The sequence below is a fragment of the Plectropomus leopardus genome, chromosome 3 (assembly GCF_026936395.1).
Source record: "Plectropomus leopardus strain MGB_pleo_1.0 chromosome 3, ASM2693639v1, whole genome shotgun sequence".
Lineage (NCBI taxonomy): Eukaryota > Metazoa > Chordata > Actinopteri > Perciformes > Serranidae > Plectropomus > Plectropomus leopardus.
Window position 1 is genome coordinate 29,919,997 of NC_142178.1, and position 20,309 is coordinate 29,940,305.

The 20,309-nt window shown below is 41.7% G+C and overlaps 1 protein-coding gene across 23 annotated transcripts in view; it reads right to left on the minus strand.

Moving 5' to 3' along the window:
• LOC121941544 (regulating synaptic membrane exocytosis protein 1) overlaps window positions 1–20,309 on the minus strand; it is an 86,536-nt gene that overhangs the window by 39,812 nt on the left and 26,415 nt on the right. For 19 of the 23 annotated variants that reach the window (XM_088072660.1, XM_088072663.1, XM_088072697.1 and 16 more), the window contains exons 3-5: window positions 17,035–17,055; window positions 5,630–5,931; window positions 2,997–3,892 (exon numbers count right to left, since the gene is read on the minus strand). In XM_088072660.1, coding sequence (XP_087928786.1) covers window positions 2,997–3,892; window positions 5,630–5,931; window positions 17,035–17,055 — 1,219 coding nt within the window. Of the gene's footprint in view, window positions 1–2,996; window positions 3,893–5,629; window positions 5,932–7,180; window positions 7,526–17,034; window positions 17,056–20,309 lie in introns of those variants that run through there. The other 4 variants (XM_088072659.1, XM_088072683.1, XM_088072715.1 and 1 more) reach the window with 2 other exon arrangements.

A 20,309-nucleotide genomic window follows, 5' to 3' on the forward strand; every position in this document is an offset into this window, starting at 1 on the left:
TCTTATACGTCATGTCTGCTTTGTGATGAGTGTTGAAAAAATAAATAAATAAAGCTTGTAATCCGAGCTGTGTGCATGCATTGCCTCAATGCTTGTGGTCTGCATTAAACTAAATACATTTTTACTTTTCAGGAAGATCTGCAAAGGTTTTTGTTTTGTCCCTTTGTATCCTTCTGTGTCCCCTCTCTAAATTCAAAGATATGTGAGCACAGCGCAAATGGAACTGTGCATCTACTGCAGCTTTTACTTTTTGGTGGAGGACCTGATCAAATTAATGGACATGAGCAGGAGCTGCTGCAGGGAAAAGGTGAAAGCAAATTTTTGGACCTACTGCAATGAACAATTAAGTTTCACTTTCCTTGGGCCTGGTGTTCTGCTGCTCTGTCTGTGCCCAGAGTATGCTCTGCAGCCTGAGAGTGGTTCAGTGTATATATTCCAACAGTGCTCCTAATGAACAGTCCAGCTCCAAAAAATAGAAAATCAATGTGTGGCGCCAGGTGTTGGTTTTGTGGCAGGTTGCCAAAAATACATGATGTGTATTGTTATGCAAATATCAGGTGTCAGGCGCACTGAGATAAACGATTGATGGCACTAATCCTCCAAGCGGGGCCTATTGAGATTAAAAGAACAGTTCACCCCAAAATCCAGAAATACATATTTTTCTTCTTACCTGTAGTATTTGGTGTGAGTTGCCGAGTGTTAGAGATATCGGCAATAGAGACGTCTGCCTTCTCTCCAGTTTAATGGAACTACATGGCACCTTTCTTGTTATGCTCAAAGCTCCAAAATGAGAGACTTGTGCTCATGACCACGCAAAATGTAAAGATTAATGGCGTCCTCCTCGTGGTCCTCCTTGGCTGAGTTGTAACATTAGCTAGCTCAGTGGCGCTAGATAAACTAGCAGTAGATGCACAGTTTCTTTTGAGCAGTGATATAGTTGGCAGGTGTTGTTCAGTAGAAAGAAAATCGTTTCTAAATGAAACTGCTCACAGTTCCAATAATATTGGAGATAACAGACATCTCTACAGCTGATTTCTCCGACACTCGGCAACTCAGACCAAAACAATCTAGACCTCGGGTACTCAACTTGCTTTGCTTGTGGGCAACTTTTGCAAAATGACAGGGGGCCGGTTGCAGCAGCCCCATACATGTTTCTAGTATTTCAGGACATTTTTAGGGTTTTAGGACATTTCTAGGATTTTAAGGGTTTCTGGGATTTTAGCATGTCTCTAGGATTTCAGGACATCTTGAGGATTTTAGGACATTTGGGGGATTCAATGGGGGCCAGCTTTGGCTTGAGGGCAGTAAGTTGAGTATCACCCTTCTAGACTGATAAAGAGCACTACAAGTAAGAAGAAACATGTAACAAGTAAGATTAAGTGCCAATTAAACAAACAAAACAATGTAGAAAATGTGATGGAAAAAGGGGTATTCAGTTTTTGTTTCAAATATTAATTGGAGGCGGGTTACAGCCTAAAAGATGCCCATCTGTTAACTGTGAGGCCCTTAAAGATTAATTATGAGGCATTTTTACTGCAGGCACATAACATGAGGCCGTTCATCACATCACATAAACCCACAGTAACACCCAGACCGTCGCTTGACACCAAAGCCTCTCTTGCCAAGACTCTCATGTGGAGACTTAATCATGTTATCAGCTGACACCGGCCCCAGCGCAATGACATTCCTCCAAATGCCATTTCCTCTAAAAACAGAAAAGACACTTGAGCGTGTGTTACCACCTCACTTAACCCTAATGCATCTATGTAGGGAAACATACTGCACATTATCCGGGAAAACTTGCTTCACGCCACCGATGAGAGTAAAAGGAGGCATCCTGTTTTGAGGCCTGGCTAGCTAAAGAGTGTTTAAAACAGCTAATAATCCCCATCCACACCATCTACCCATTACCAGTCCCTGAGTTATAGTAATCTGGATTAAAACATCTGGAACAGGCCCCTTCTGTGACCGGTGAGAGAGATAAGCTGATAGAGCACAGCTAACTCTACCTACTGCCTCTTGAACTTAGACGCACTCCCGTGGCTTATAGCATGACCCAGCATCACTCCTGCAACAGCAGTGAAAATACATAGGTATAGAGAAGCCAGCGGTTAGCATGCAGCATGCAGTCACAGCCAGCCTTGACTTTAGCTGGTGGTCCGTGGTTGGCTGGTGCAGCTGGCTGTTTGCGAAGCATTACGTAGCATGCGAGCCACTGACCTAATTCCACAAATCTGCTGGCCTAAATCACAGGGACTCTCCAAATAAATGAGAGCTGTCCTGGGAGCAGCAGGGTTTAGCCACAGCACAGAGGTGTAGATGACACACAGGGATAGTAATTCACTGTATGCTGGGTGGGTGCTTCATCCTGTCACTTATCGTATAGTTTCACAGTCCAAAATTAGAATGTGCCGGTATTAGAGTAATCTTACAAGCCAAAATATCTCTCTGCTCTTATTGCACATTATCCTACTTCTACTACCGAGGCTATTTTAGATGCTAAGGTGAGGGAAATATGGTCACAAAGTGTGGGAAGAGGGGAAACGTTGCAAACATTGCAATGCCGATCATTTGTCAATTGGGATCTTTTTATCTCTCTGAAAATTAGCTGCACGTCAATTAGCGGCAACAATTAGCCTTCAAACCTCTGACTAATCCTGCCCACACCACACTGTGTATACAGTAGAGGCAAAGTCTAGTGCTCTCAAAAATGATGAGAATACAACAAAGAGGTCAAAATTAAGGTTGAGTCAGGTGGGCAAAATGACAGCGTGCAGTTTAAGGGTAAGCATGTAAACTGGCTGAGAGCTGGCAAAGCTCATTAACAAGTTTTGGAGAGTGGAAAAAGACGGCTGAGATTTTAAAAATAGTTTCAGCAAAAAACTCTAAGGAGGAAAGTCAAATGTAAAGAAATAGATGACAGCTAACGGTGCAAGGTAAGTGTGGCTAGATTTAGCTTAGTAAGCTAGTGTAGTGAGCACATCTGTCTGACTGACCTTTCTCGCTGACGCTTTCCATGTCCACGTCCTCACAGCTGGTGTACTCGGGCGTGGAGCCGCCTTCCTCCTCTGAGCTGCTGATGGACATCTGCCTCTTGTTGACTCCGCGCTTGCTCTTGTATGACCGTGGAGGGGGCGGCCGCAAAGACTCCGACTGGTCCGAGCTCTGAGAGTCCTTCCTCAGCAGGTTGTCCCCACCCTTGTCCCTTGGTGTCCGTGTTATGCCGGGCTCTAGGCGGCCTTTGCTCGGGCCCCAATCTGGAGGCGCCGGTCCCCCAGGTTGGGGACCTGATCTAACTCCACCTCCTGCAGGTGGACCTCCCCCGCCAACCCCCACGGTCCTATCCACAGAGTAGGCTCGGTGGTTCTCTAAGAGGGCCTTGTGGTCTCCCTCCCCAACTCCTCCCCTCCTGGCCAGACGGTTTTCGGGCACCTCCCCTCCTCCCCCACCTCCTCCTTCAGGACCCAGTCCGACCTCGTTGATCGCCAGATCACTGTGGCGCCGTTCGTGGCGGACCTTGGACACCTTAGCGTGCATGCGCATCTCCTGCTCCTCCTTCTGCGGCTTCACCGGGTATCGAGCCAGGTTGGGATCACTACGGTAACGATTCTGGAACTCCTCCTCGCGGCGCTGGCGCTCCCTCTGCTCCTCATCCTCTGGGCGTCTCCGGTGTGTTTCTGAACGACCCAAGTTGCCCTCCCCATCCTCGTAGTCCTGAGAGTGGATCTTCTCCAGTCTCCGTCCGTCTCCTAAGCGTCTCTCTCCTCTTTCCCCAGGAACCACTCGCTCATCCAGCGATGACTGAGATGGCAACTTCCCAGCAGGTCTCCGGCCGCTTCCACGCCCCATGCCTCCCTTACCATTCTGTTCATGGAGGGAAACTGGCCTTTTCCTGTATGAGAAGAGGACACATTATGTCAATATGTCATAAAATCTATAGACAAAGACAACAACCTGGTCTCACTCCCAACTTGTCAAATACTGGCATTTGGTCAGTGGCCCTTGGTGTCCGACACAGACACACACAGGTGTCCTTTAGCAGCAGTATGGGACACACTGGGCAGCGGCATTTTTTGACGCTCTGAGTAACTAGCGTAGTATAAAGAGAGGGAGTCTGCACAGGGCAGGCGAAGCAAAGGTGGATGGGTCAGAAAAACAAAAGACTTTCACCCAGATGACAACTGTTAAAAAAACAAAAGTAAATGGAGTTATTTTTGAACCAATGTAGTTCGCTCATATGTGCAGCATACTCTGCTTGTGGCAAATGTCAAATGGCGTATGATGATTTTTTTTTCCAAAACATAACCACATACTTTTGCAGCCTAAACCCAATGAAGTAAATTTAAAAGGGAAATAATTTTACCCACGTTCTGTGTACATTTTAAGAAAACACTGTGTGCTTTTTACGAGTGGGGACTGTGCATTTCTTGTAAAAATGGAAGTTTATTTTGACAACCAAAACTGATGTAGAAGGGTTCATAGCGTGTTATATTTTGACACGTGGGGCCACTGACCAAGTGTATTTGAGGAGTTGGGAATGAGGATGTGTGTAAATACAGAAACATCTTTGCCGTTGTCCATAGCCATTTGTAAAATAAAAAAAAGGCTCAGATTTTTTTGTACAGAAGTATCCCGTTCTAAAAGCATTCCTTTCAACATTCGCAAAACCTTGGTCACTTTAACAAGAACAGATTAAGAATTCTACCAACACATAAGTCTTACCTTACTCTCCCACTGCACTGTAAAATCTGACAAGTTGATTTTACTTTAAAAACATCTAGGAAACCTTAACAAAAATGAACATACATATAACTATTAATCTTAAATTAATGTTTACCTTATATCGAATTGTTAAATTTACTTAAAATTTAGTTATACGTACTTAGTTTTGTGACATTATAGCAACTTAAAATTGACAACTTTAATGAAATCAATCTCTTCATGTTTGAGCTGCTTCAGTAAACCATGTTTACTAGTTGCAAACTAGTCAATCATCTTTGTATTTTCTTAGACATGTTAAGAAAACAGAACTTACAGATCTCCTAACTTCATCATTGCCAAAACCCTCATTGTCATAATCAAGTAAAGTCAAACTGACTTGGTTTAAAGAAGTTGCCAAACACTCAGAAAACTAGAAAAGTGCTATACAAGTACAGTCCGTTTACGCAGAAATTTACTCAGAAAAAAGGTTATTTCACTTGTCATTTTTAAGTTGCAACAACTTCACAAAATTAAGTAAATGCAGGTGAATTTCAAGTTAACTTAACACTTAGATAAAAAGTATACAAAAATGAAGAATTATAGTTAGATTTACTTTCATTTTTCAAGGAAATTTAAGTACAATCAACTTGATAGATTTTACAGTGTGGATGAAAACAAAGGGATTGAATCAAGGACCTCTCAAAAGCTGACCCAGCTGCTCCACTGGTTAAGCTGAAACAGACACACATCTATTCTTTTCTTTTCTTTATTTTTTACCCAAGGGATTAAAAAAACAACAAGAACTTAAGCCAGCTTTCAGAGGTTTTGAAAAGATATGGTTCCCATTCTCCCAATCCTATCATGTTAATGACTAAAGGTAAAACATCTTCTAGAAGTTGTGTTTAATGTGTGTTTCTTAATGCCTTACTTTTCTCTTGGTGGTTCACTTTGGGAGCGGGAGCCGGGCATGGTGTCAGCACCCTTGGCACCGATGACACCAGTGGGCGGCTGCGTCCCGTCCGGCGGCCCTGCGTTGGTGTTGGTGCCGGAGGTTGGGGCTTGGGACCTGGAGCGGAGTAGCTTCCTGTCCCGTTGGGCCTCACCTCCAGTGGCTGAGCTGTTCATGGAGGTGCCCAGGCTCCCAGGCCGCACCCCTGACCCCGAAAACCATTCTCCTGATTTAGTGAGAATCTCCTGCTGTTTACGGCACAGGTTGCATACCCACATTACCTGCAGGGGTTGAAAGGACAAACATGATTGCAAGCTGGGTTCAGCAGCATTGAAGAAAAGCATTAAAGATATACTATGCAGAATATTTAAAAAAAAACAAATCTATAGACTCATTTGGAAGTAATTCCTCCCAATCATCACTTATGACCAATTTGAAATGTGTAGCGTATTTTTCTACAGAGACTCTGATCTTAATTTCTATGCTCAGGACTTTTTATGGGCATGCACCCCAACAGCACTCAGGCAAGTCTGAGGCTTTATAAAAGGGTAGCGACCAGATGCCACACTGTAAGCAGCAGGCATTCAAGAAACACAGCACAGAAAAACGCAAATATTTAGAGACAAAATGCAAAACTAAATTATAACTGGGATTGACTTTTTCTTTAACTTTTGCTAGCAAGAGTGTTTTCAAACTGCATAGTATACCTTTAAATAAATGGAATACCTAAGAAAAGGTGGTTAGGCATGCCTGTGACACAAAACACGCACAAATTACATGTAAGACAACACAAATTAAATCATTTAACATATAGCTTAGCACCAAACAAATGCAGCATTGTTAACTTTACAGAAGCAGATACAAGTTCTCCTAGACATTCAAAAGTCTTGTCTGCAACTTTCACAAACACCTTTTATAGCATCTTTCAGCCACCTTCAAAAAAAAAAGAGGGTATTCCCCCACAAGCTCTCCCCTCCTTCCTTTGCTACAGCTAATCAAACATTAGAGAGCGCTCAGACATGACAGGCTGTGTTGTTTCAACATATCCATTATCTATGAGCGCAGCATGGTGGAGGCTATGGTAAATTCTGCACTGCTGTTTAAAAAAAGAAGCAGTCATGTTTCACCTGCTCTGAGCTTCTATTGCTGTGAATTTTCTATATCTTTTTACATTGTAACCCATTAACAAAATGCATTAGTTTTTAGATTGATCCATCATGCTCATGTTGGTGATATAATAAAAAAATCACACTTTAAAGGGCTATAAAGAGGACCGTAGAGGGAGAAAAAGAAGGAAAAATGAACTCTGAAGGATACTGTAATGTATACTTATTGCTTTCATCCAAAAGGAGAAAGAGTAAAGCTGCTCTAGAAAGTGCATCAGCTTTGGATATGCAGGAAATGATTTGCTGTTATTTAATCTCAACATTACAAGGTAAGATTGATGTCCACAGTCATGTACATTATCCATAATAACATTTTATTCTCCATTCTCTAAATTAAACATTATAGACAACATCAAATACTCACATGTAGCCATGGCTACTGAATATCACCTCACTCCGACAGCACAAAAACAGGATTCATCTCACTCCGTCTTTATAATCCCAACATAAAGAATAAATCCAAAGCAAAGAGGAAACACGGTTGTTCCTGGTACTCCACTGCAGGACCTTGGTACAGGTTGAAAACAAAACACCTCTGGGACCTCTGGAAATCCCAAAATGTTACTCCTTGACGGCCACGGGGCTGGACCGTTAGCAGTCAGTTTAGCAGTTAGCAGTTAGCTTTCAGCGCGCCAAAGCACATTCATCATGGCCTGATTGAATCCTAGTTGGCGCATGTCCAGACTAATCTAAAGTAAATCAGCTGCCCGCACGGCCCACAGCTGTCGGGCAGCCGCCCAGCCACACACTACAGACTCTTTCTCTCTCTGTCTTTCTCCATCTCTTTACCTCAGCTGAGGGGCCACAGATTAGCAGTGGCCGGTAATCCTTTCAGCCCCTCACCATTATTCAACTCATCATCTGATGACAATACCAGCTCACAATTCACAACTTCTAACCTACAGTAAACCCGTCCTCCCGCCTCCATCCTTCCCCTGAGGCAGAACTACACAGGTTTGAGATTAAGCCCAGATGCCCCAACCCGCTGCCTTCTTTCCCAGTGCATGATGGGATGTGAGCTACTTTATGTAGAGGAAAAAGTGCAGAAACAAATGCATCTATTGTACTCCTTAAATTCTCAGACAAATCAGTCTTGAGACATCCACCCTGCAAGAAGGAGCGCTACCGCAGGTCATTCATCCCATCTGCAATAAGACTCTATAACATCAGCATCACTGGCTGATGGGAACAAAACTGGCTTCATCCAAAATTCATCCCAGAGTAATTTGCACAACAAATTTTTTGTACTATTCTCTAATCCATCTTTTGTGTACATACTATTCTATTACTTAATTATTATTATGTGTACATACCTTATTTCCTCTATGTACATACTTATTTTATTACTTATTTATTGTTATTGTTATTGTTATTTTCTTTGTTACATTTCACTTTTCTTTTTTCATGCTGCTGTAACATTTGGAATTTCCCCCAATGGGGGATCAATAAAGGAATATTCTATTCTATTCTATTCTATTCTATTCAAATCTGGACACCTATTCAATTTTAAACTGTCATTTTCAACTCTCCACTTTCGGTTATTGGAACTTCCGATTCCGCTGACAATATGATACATTTTTATAAAAACCTTACCTTTAATTTTATCCAAAATGTTGATATTTGAAAGTTTTCAATGATTTGGCCCAATTCAGATGGCACATTTGCAGTAGTGAGTAGGACTGGTATCAAACTTCACCAGCTGTAAGGATGTGGACAAAACGGATTAACTGAAACGTGTCTGTAAGACTAACTATCAAAAAATGTTAAGTACTAAAACTTAAATATCTGGACAGTTGATCCTAAGTAGATCCTGATGTTCGTATTATGCAAATTTCAGGCAATTTCTTTTTTCTTGTTCAGCTGCTCATGTTTAGACCGATGACTGGTTATGTCTTGAAGAAGGTCTCTGATCGAAAGCTTGCACAGTAACATGATTTTTGCATGGATTTGAGTGTGCGGATGTGCTTTTTTCACTGTAGAGCGACGACAGTAAAATAAAGATGGACAATATAATGGCTCACCAAACGTGAAGCCAAGACGTATCGATCGCCCCCTGGTGGCTGGCTGCAGTATAGGTCATGAAACCCCACACCCTCTGTTAGCTGATGGGACATGAGCCAAACAAAAAACTCAATGTACACATCAAATTATCTTTCCCAGAGATGGTTTCTGTCCTTTAAGTAGTTCTCATCATGCTGATACATGCTCAGTTGTTCATTTTTCCAAGTTCTAAGTTTGGTTTTAAATACTTATTTAGTGCTATAAAAAGGGGATGCGATTGTCATGATTGACAACCAAGTGTGCCAATTGGAGTGCTCACTATCAATGGCGCTGCTCGCGATTGGTTGTACAGGTGTATGGGTGGGAAGTGGAAACCGTGGCTCTACTTCCTGATCGCTATTGTGCAGATTCTGGCTCCAAATTATATCACCAGCACAAGATGGCAACAACTATATCCTGGAAATTTTGGCTTCATTTTTGTATAGTGGGGGGAGGTGGAAGTGGTTTAGAACACATCTAACATTTGTAAGTTTGGCTACATTCTCAAGAGCCAAAAAATAAGTAACCACATAAAGACACCAGATATGGACACAAAGATTTCTCAAAGTACAATATTATTTTAGTAATGATATATAAATTAAAATTTCACATCAGCACTAGAAAACCCTTTAATTGAGGTTCATTTGGCACGTGGATGGCCTATGAGTATCTATAAGTTGCTTTACTGGTTGTTGCCAAAAAAGAGGAGTATATGCTTTAATCCAAAACCTAATCCTTGAATAAGAGCATCATATAGAACAACGCACATCACAGGACGACTGTTCGTGGCCGTGTGTGTTCTCAAATGAAAGAGAGACATTAAAAACACATCTCATTTTCTAATGGCACGCCTCCATGTGTTTGATATGTGCTTTAAAGATAATACTGCAGATGGGGGAGGGCAGTAAACAATAAAGAAGTTATAGAGCACGCGCACACACAGACACACACACACACGCGCAGGATATAATACATATAATCCTTCACTGAAGTGATTGTGCTCTGTGTTCCTGGATAGCGTGACAGATATTGTAGGGGGAATTAATTGTGTGTGTGGGAATGTCAGTGTGTGTGTGAGAGAGTAAGAGTGTGTGTGTCTGTGTGTGTTTATGCACATAAGATGCAAAACCCCCAACCTATAGTGTGTATGACACATGCGTTTGCAGCAGTGCTCGCTGCGGGACCAGCCGGGGCGTGATGTCAGACCCTCAGCTTCGTCGACCAATCGGCTCCGTCCGTCCAGAGGCAGCCCACTCTAGTGTCACCTCGAGTTCATCTCTTCACTGCACGCTGTGAAGCTCGATGTGCTGCAAGAATGTGTCTGTGTGTGTATGCAGATATGTGTACAGTATGTATATATGTAGGACAATTGTGAAACCTTCTTGCCTAGAAGAGTGTGGTGTGGGTGACTGCCTGTAGGCGAAGTGTGTGTGTTTGTGTGTGTGTAATAAGCAGTGCCATCTCGCTCATGTAATAATGTCATCCTCCTTCTGCCTAAAAAAAATGTGCTTCTCCATGGAAACCAAATCACGGAGAGCCAGTGAGAGAAAGGGGGAGAGCACAGTGTGTGTGTGTGTGTGTTTGTGTGTCTGTAAAACTGAGAAACAGAGAGTGTGTGTCAGAAGGACAATAACAGCAGAGGAAACACACACAAAAAAAACTGCACAAATGCCATTTAGACTGCCTCGAGTTGCATTTGCTATCTGATATGAACATTAGCATGGATTTCCTCTCTCTCCCTTTCCTTTGCTCACCTTATTTCCTTATAGCCCCTTTTACACTGTCTGTTCAATGCGGGAATTTCACATCATTATTCTGCCTTGCCATTCTTTATAAAAGGTACAGTCATGGAGGGACAGAGTTGTCTCGCCTTTGAGCCAACAGCGGAGGTAGTAACAGCGCAGAATCTACATCTGCAAAAAGGGACAGCCGGCAGGAAAGGTTCAGGAGCGGTACGGGTATGATTTAATGTTTTCACATTGTCTTATGTGTGCAATCCACCGCCATGAGATTCAAAATGCAGCTAGCAGCAGTTAGCAGCTAACTCAATGACAAAGAACAGCACCCAAAAATGTCCGCAAAATGGGTAAAAAATTAGGTCCAGGAGCTCCTTACCCTCCAAGCAGAGGGCGAGATAAGCCGCCATGTAACAGGGCCAGTAAAAGATGGTTATTGCCATGTTATGCTGTTATTGTTTATAAAGCCTTGCTGATAGATATGTCACACTAGATAGGGTTCATACATATCTTCAGGGACAAACTTAAAAACTTTTCCACCACTTTTCAAGAAACCATAACCATTTTCCACGTGCCCCACTTGCCTGGCATTTTTCAAAACATATCAGATTCAAATTCTAATTTAAAATGTGATTGGGAAATTCCATGACTTTTTGAAGCTTTCCATGACATCTTGTTTTTAATGACGCGCTGCATGTGAGTTTTGTTTCTATGGCAGCGATATGTCAACATTAGCTAGTAAGCTAACAACAAGCTTGCAATGGTACAGTGACAAAAGCACAACATTTACCAATAACATCCAGAGTCCGCTGGCCAATTTGCTCCCACAAATGGGTTTTTCTGTCTTTGTTGTGATAGTAGCATAGCTAAAAAGCAGCAGCGACATCACCAGTGCCTTTCTGAAAAGTTCAGAGAATTTCAACTACAACCGCCAGGAACAGCCACACAAAAATAAAGGTGGAGTGCTCTGAAAATAGATGCTGGTTGCAGTGTTTTTTCTTCGGGCAGCAGCATGCAGCCGTAGACGCCCATTCCTCTTAGGAAACAACTGAAAAAAGACGCTGGCACACAGGCCCTAAATATAGACGTACGCTGTTATTTTACATATCACGCCCATCGCGCCACTTTTGCTTCCAAGATGCCTGCATGCTATCTAAAGTCACACACTGGAGCAGTATAATGCCGCCGTTGTTCAGTCTTGTGTAAAAATGCAAAAGGAAGCATAAAGAAGGGACTTTGTAGTGGCCCTAGTGCAATTTTTGTGTTAAAAGGGCTCTTGTCTCTCTCTTCCTTCCGTGCTCAATCCTCCTTTCCTTTCCTAGATCCTTTATTTCTTTCAGTTCAGTCTCCTTTCCTTCCTCTCCTTTGTTCATTTCCATCCATTTTCTCCACTGAGTTATCCTCTCTCATCTCCTTTTCTTTCCTTTCAAATGTTCTCTTTCCCTCTCTTATCAACCATTTCCTCCTTTCTGTCCTTTCTCTTCCACTTCCTTCACTCTCCTCTTTTAATTTCCTCTTTTATTTTCTTTCATCTCTCCTCACACTCTAGCTCAGCTGACACACCTGGCTGACTTGACAAATGAAGACACCACACACCTGTCACTCATACTTCTCTATCCTGTACCCCTTACCCTTCATCTCCCGCCCCCAGCGCTGCTCCATCCATCTGCTGACAAAATGGTGAAGGCGTGCGAATGCAGCTCTGCCAACAGCAGCAGCTCACGGCGAGAACAGCATTCATTTAGGCCCGAATTGTGTGAACATCAGCTTTTCCTTAAATGGGCAGAATAAATGGGAGCCTTGGGGGCGGCGAGGCAGTTGGTAGGGTGTGGTTGGCTTTCAGTGAGCGTGTGCAGTGACCCTGCCCTCAGCACACACATACACACAAACCCACACCTCGACAGAATGACATATGAGGCAGGGCTGGGTGTAAACTGCCATCGTTCAGGGAATGGTAAATCCTGAGTGGTGGGAAGAAAGACGACCGCAAAAGACATAATGCTCCATTTCCTCTAATAAGGTAGTAGATCAACTCTGCAAGCAGGCTGAATGCATTCAGTGGTGAGGAGGGCTGAGAGGAAAACAGCTGAAGATCGCAGAGAAGATGCTCCCAGTGCTCCACACCCAACAAGTCCTCTAAATTTAACAACAAATACGATACACTGAACTGTCTACCAAAAGGACACATATTAGCATTTCCTGATCTGACGACCCCATCAGAAGTATGACATCATTTACCGTTATGAAAATTTTTACCAAGTGACAATGCAGTGGTTAAGATTTTGTTAGGTTTAAGGAAAAACACAACTCGGCTAGGTTCAGTGAAAGATTTGATTTAGCTCAAAATGTCACTTTTAAGGTTTGAAAATCACAGTCAGGTCATCAGAAGGAAATGATGAAATTTACATATCATATCAATGTTTCTAAAGTGACGTAGTGTATGAGCTGCCTTTGTCATTGGGAGGTAGTGGGGACAGTGGATGTCGAGACACCTAGATGCCTGTTAAGCTGAAGACTACAGTTCGAGATCAATAAACAACAAAGTGTTTATTTTTAAGAAGTCATTGCTGCATTTCCAGCAGCTTTTCAGCCTCCAAACATAGGAGTTTTTTAGTAAAGCGCTGCTATATTTCAACAAACAAACACTGCATTTAATGTGTTGAAATAACACAATGGCATTGTTTCCATGTTGCCATCGAATTATTTCAACACATTACATGACACCACTACATGTCATGACTGATCCCTGCTTAAACAACATCAAGCCATGGGCCATGGTTAAAATTACAACCAAATAGGCAGTATACAGTGCCAGAAATTTAGCATAGGGAGGATATGGGGGTGATGGATGGGTCAAAAAAACAAAAAAACAAACAAAAGAAAGACAGCACTTTTACCATGGAGACCACCGTTTGTGTCTTCTGTAAGACAAAAAGTCGTATATACGTCCCACTATGTAAAACACGGGAATTTTAATGGAAAAAATGACCTTTATTTAAACCTAACCAAGAAGTTTGGTGCCTAAACCAAAACCATGTTGATTTTGGATTATGAATTGTAAACCTGAGAAGCAGATCTATTTTTTTTTTTGATGAGACAAATGAGAGAAAAATGTTACATGAAATCCTGTGTCGAGTTATGGAAGCTAGTGGATCTGCAGTATCTGCAGTGTGCATAATGGTGATGCCAAGACTTTCTATAAATCAAGCTAAACTGGGGCATTGTTAAAGAAAGTGCATTGTGTGACTATGTTTTTTGTCTCATCAGACTTCTTTTTAGTGATGTCGCCACTTTGTTATAGTTATTAACCTGGTGATTACAATGTCATCTTTATGTGATGTAATTTGACAGGAATCATGGCCAAAATTATGGGACTTTCACTTTTCACTCATGACTTCTCAGTAAGGGTGATAATAATAGCATCTGTAATAGTATTACAAATCACTCTGCAAACATTAAAGACTTGTCTTGAGTTTATTGCTATTGGCTTTCGCCAGATCCAGTCAGAGAGGTCCTATTATTAGACACACAGGCCGTGGCTGTGAAGGGATATTGTCAGCTCTAAAATCAGGCTCATATTTGTGTCTAGCCCAAGAAATGTGTGCAGTTGCATGATTGTTTGAGGATAAATATAAAGGGGGCAGACAGTGAAATAGGGGGACAAGAGTTAAATGTAGATGCATTCGACTAGACAGACAAAGGGAACAAAGAGTGTTACAGAGGCTACTACAGATAGAGTGGTGTATGAGAAGAGAGGAGTGAAGTGTGAGGAGGAGGCAGAGGAGGAGGAGAGAGCAGCGGGTTAGTCATCTAGTACTGAGGAACATGATTGAGATTATGCAGTGCATCCTCCCTTCCGGTAAAAAGTGCAGTGTCAGCTTGATGCAGTAAGTGAGCAAGACTGTGTGGCTGTATCAGTGTGAATCTGAGTGTGTGTGTGTGTGTGTGTGTGTGTGTGTGTGTGTGTGTGTGTGTTAGTGGTAAATTTTAGGCCATGAAGTAATTCAAACCAAACAGGGTACCAAATATTTTTAAATCAACATAATAAACAGGTGCAGACAGACTCCTAAAAAGCAAAAATGTATCATGTGCATGTACATCACATAAAAATAGTAATATAATATGTTTAAATTGCATAAGCAGTGTTTTAGCACTTTAATGTGTATGTTTCAGTGCTGTATGTATGCTGTGTTTTTGTCAAAAGACAATAAAAAGGTGTTCTGGTGTAAGTTGTGCCTTGAAGTATAACTGATTCACACATTTGCTTCTCTAATATGAGATATTTCTACACAGCATTTATAGGTCATTCTGAAACTAGTAAATCACAGTTGTGTGTGTGCGTGTGTGTGTGTGTGCGTGTGCCAGGAGCCAGCGCCTGCATGCTATCCACTGGGAGGCAGTGCTTCTCTACAAAGGAGACAGATTGTCAGCGGTTTGTTCAGTTTCTGGAAGCCATCTGGAGCTGACATTAAACACACATAAACAAACACTCAGCCATTAACAAGCTATAGCACCAGCAGCAGCAGGGCAGCTTGACAGAGAGGGCTATGAAATACACATCAGCTTCTTCACACACTTCAGAGCTAGCTTAGCCGTTCTATCACACACTGGAACTGATTGAAACCACTGCGATTTAATGATGAGCTCTGTTTACAAAGAAATCCAATGAGTGACCTTTAGTTCCCAAACTGATACTATAATTATGGCTGAAACATTAAGTAACTGCAATCACATTAAGTATTGCACGTCATGTCTTAAGACAGCCCAGTTGCCAGAAGAAAATGTTGGCATTGTATGTTTCTGCAAACCATGCATATGTTACATTTGCATCATATAAACATTTTTATACTATATGAACTGACTCGGTAGGTGAAGGGCATGGTAGCATGTCACCTAGGTGAGATGACTGCCAAGCTGCAAACCACTGTTTGAGACCAACAAACATCAAAACTGGAAGTGTTTTACAAGTCATTACTGTGTTTCCAGTGGCTTCTCGGCCTGCTAACGTGGGTGTTTTGTAGCAAGCCGTCGCTGTCTTTCCAGCAGGGATAGTGTCACGAAAAGCTGAGTTCTTTTTTTTTTTTTTTACAGAGACATCACTGAGTTTCAAGTCAGGATTGTTTCCCCTAAAACAAATATTTTAAGCAAAAGCATTTTGTTTCTAACCATAACCAAGTGTTTTTTGTGCCCAAACCTAATGACATGTTAACCACAGTGTTGTTGAAACATAACATGTCAATGTATATGCTTTTTAGGGGGTTTTTCCTTATCCACTGTGAGGGACTAGGAAATTGTGATTTCCCTTTGTGATAATGGGCCTTAGAAATAAAACTGCCTTGACTTAATGTATTGGTGGTTTGTATAAATGTACAATTTCAGCATTTTTTCATGCAACTGGGTTGTTTAAGAGCCAGGTAAGACACGATGTAGGGACAATTGGGCCTGCCAGTGGCAAAATGAAGCACTTCTAGCAGACCTGAATTGACGGTGCACAATTGCCCATGGAATTTGTTTTGCTCACTCTCTCTCTCTGGTCAAATTTCAAAAAGTGTTGTTTTCCCAACCAAATTATCACCTGTGTTAAGATGTGTAAGTTTTTGTTTTGAATCCTTGCAAAGTAGTTGTTGCCCCAACATTTCGCCACCTAAAAGTGCCATTGCCTCCAGGTATTTACCATAAGCAGCACATCAAAAGCCTGCAAGAAGGACAACTTTTCCCTTTTCTACTTCCGACTTATTTTCTGCTTTATCTGGATGCATAAGCACAAACAATGAATCCTCTTTCTGACAATTCTTGGGCTCAGCGACATCCCAAACTAAAATTCACTGCCGTTCTCCTCACCATTCCTGTCTTCGTCTGAGCTCGGCAGTAACAACACTGTGGTGACATCTTGCAGCGACCAAGCATTAAAAGGGAAGTGGACAAAGTGGAACATATACCTGGGCCCCTCCCGTCTCCCCATGGCAAGGCTGGACTGGTCTCAAACACACAGGCAGGGAGAGCATGCACAGGCATTCATTATGCATTCAGATAAATGGTCTGTAGGGTAGAGTGCTTTCTTATATGCATGCCATCTGAAGTTCCAATCTCCCGTCCCCATTTTTGTCAAGGATTTAGAACAGTATCCACTGGCCCCATTTCAGCACAGCCATGCCTACAGCCATAGGAAGAGGGGTCAGGATGGGTCAGAGGGGTCAGACGCCCTATGTTCATGCTCGCTCTGCCAACCCGTTGATTTTCAGGGTCTGCATTCATTCTCAGAATTAGAGTACTAATGCAGGATCACCGGCCCGCTGCCCTGGGGACCGTTTAACCACAATTATAACTAAAACTGGGTCTGAATTCCTGTTCTGATGCTGTGAATGAGCACAGACCCAAGTGTGAAGGGAGAGACATTAGAAGTGACCCATGCAGCAAAAATCCATCACCCAGCAAGCCTTACCCTGTCCTTCACTATGAGACACTTTGCAAGGGGAGGAGACAGACAACGGACACAGAGTTAGTCAGGGTTTACACTGGAGAGAAAATCCTCAGAGGACACAACAGCTCCACCCCAAACAGTACAGTAAACGCTCTGAGAAATCAGAGTTAACAAAAACCGTGACCTATCAGGGACTCCCTCTGTTCAGTTAAGTCAGTAATCCATAAGTGGATTTGTACACACACACTGGCTCCGTTCCAATCCGATAGCTCGCTCTCTTGCATCTGATATTGTTGGTTTCTTTCTCTTTTTAGCCGGTATGTCCGGCCAATATGGAGGAAACTAACCTTTCAGGGATAGAAATCAAGCTGCTGTGAACAAACAAGAGAGGTCTCAGCTCCAGATTTGAATACAGCCAGCGTTTTTACCTTCAGGTGTCACAAACATCACATTTACAGCACAGAGAGAACACAAAAAAAGATGCTAACCACTTTGTCCTCCTTTGTGGCATGCAGTCCAGGTAGCAGTGAGCATTGAGAAAAGTGATGGTGGAAGTGGAGCAAGAGAGGAAAGGAGAGAGAGAAATGAAACATAAAAGATATATAAGAATAAAGATGCAGAGAGGGTGAGTTTGTGAAATGGGATAGAGGACAGATTGTGCGTAAAAAGGGGGAAAAGAACAAACAGGAGAAAGAGGATGTGGTGCAAACATTTGTTAATTACATTCTGCAGAATTGATACTTCATATTCAGTGACATTGTGTGAGACGGTGGGGACAACAGTATGTGAATGTATGTGAGCACTGACATGTTAGGCTGCAGCAACATGCATGACCCAGCTTGGCATGACCTTGGCGTGACTCATGACCTGTGACGATATTGGGATGTATCACACAGCTCCTCAGCACAGAGGAAACTGGGAAACCGAAAGCAACATGGAGCACATTCTTCCGCTTTCTTTTACTAAACCTGTGTCAACACACCACCGGAGAAATCCCAGTCTTTTCATTTTCAAAATATTTTTTTCATGGCTAATGCTATAATGTAAGCACTTTATATGTTGGTGTTTCAGCAAATTAAAAAAAGTTTTTGAATTACCATTAGGGTATAATATTTGATCATGTTGACTTCGGGATACAAACTAAGTTCAACAAGTTGTTGTTTTTACTTCATATTTAACACTGACTGCTTAAAAAGACAGTTCAAAATTAAAAATACATATTTTTCTTCTCATCTGTAGTGCTATTTATCATCTAGATTGCTTTGATGTGAGTTGCTAAGTATTGGAGATATCTGCCGTGGAGACGTCTGCCCTCTCGCCAATATAATGGAACCAGACTCCACTCAGCTTGTGGTGCTCAAAGCGCCAAAAACTACATATTAAAAAGCAATGTCTCCTTCCAGAAATCATGAACCCATTACTCAAGATAATCCACGGATGTTGTTTCTTTCTCCCGAACCTCACCTGCCAACCATATCACCGCACAGAAGGAAGTGTGCATCTACTCATGGACGAGAGACGCGTGCTTGTGACTCCGCAAAATGAAAACACTAATGGCGTCCTAATGGCGACCTTAGCTAGCTCAGTGGTTCTAGGTGAGTTAGCAGTAGATACACTAAAGTTTTTTTTCAACATTTACATACATATTTTTTTTTTGAAAGTGCTACTTTACTGTTTTTCAAAGCACGTTCTTAATAGTGAGTTGGATGTAAGTAGCACTGCAGACGAGGGGGAGAAATATGCATCTTTGATTTTGGGGTGAACTGTCCCTTTAATGAATATTGTGAATAAATGTAAATACAGTGTGATGAATGAATTAATCTATTATTTCAGCTCCCTCTTTAATAATACAGTGTATTCATGGTAATGTCGGGCAGGGGCGAGGTTCTGTGGCCTAATCAGTGTTTGGATGGCATTTACTCAGCATGTTGCTGGGATGCCTTCTGCAGGGCACAGGGCAGCACTGCACAGCCATGTCATCAGTAATTGATGAATTACTCCAGTAAGCTGCTTAGAAACAAATATAGCTTTATTGCCTACATTTTAAAGCCAGTTATTTTTGGTTTTTGCAGTTTAACAGAGCCTTTTTAGCGCTGTCGTGATCTAAAGTATGTCAATGACAACTGATATTAAAGTTTCTTTCAAAACTTAATAGTTTTAAAAAAGGCTTTCATAGGAGTTTATTCTATACGCTCAAATAAGGCTCAGTAAGACTTTTGAGGTGTTCACAAATGTAGATGTTCAGAAATTACTTCTGAATGTTTGGTCCTTTTGTAAATCTGTGGAAAACTCAGATTTGTCCTGGTTACAGAGAGCAAAAAAAGGTGATGACTACAGATTCCCTTCTCATGGGTTTCTCACATCATAACTAGGAATGATAACCATTATTTAATCTTCACATTTTCGGACAAGAAATCTAAATATCTGATTGACCTTTGCTTTTTTTGTGGTAATACAGCATTCTTTCTAAATGACATTTGTTACTTTTTGGGATACTCAAGTACCATTACTAAATGTAAGGTTGTGTGTCCAAATAGGTTCTTTTTTTTCTGAATGCCTGGATCTTTTTTCAGTTTCCTCCAATGAGAAGAGAGGGTAAGGCACTGTCGTCATCACTTTGGATGCCACTAACCATTAATATCATTATAGATTAATCTGATATTATTTTCACGATTAATCAATTAATCGTTTAGTCCTTACAGTGTCAGAAAAAGTAAAAAAAAAATGCTCATCACAATTTTCCAGAGCACAATGTGATGACTTCAGATTACTTCTTTTGCCCAGCCCACAGTCTAAAGCCCTGAGACTCAGAGAAAAGCAGTTCATTCTCACATTTAAAAAGTTGAAACCAGAAAAGTTTTGCTTAAAAAATGACAGAAACTATTAATTTATTATCAAAATAGTTGCCGATAATTTTCTTTTGATTGACTAATAAATAAATTGCCGAATTGTTGCAGCTCTAGTTGTCACTGTCACTCTTTTACAAGCAATAAATCATATGTTGCAGGACATGTCACCCTGGTAACCAAGGAAACGTAGGAGAAGCTTGCTCTCGCCATGTGTATCTGAGCTATATGATATGTTGGACAAAAACCATCACCATCAACCAAATCATCCAAATATGGTAATATCTTGTACAAGCTTGTTGTAGTCAAGAACAACATCTCAAAACCTGGACAAATGAAAGCTTAACCACCTGTATGGCTATATACTACCCATACCTCTGCCTCTAGATACTACTAGATAAGAAAATACACCTGTTTTAGGGTGGCTAGATTTATGTTCAAAAGTTTAAA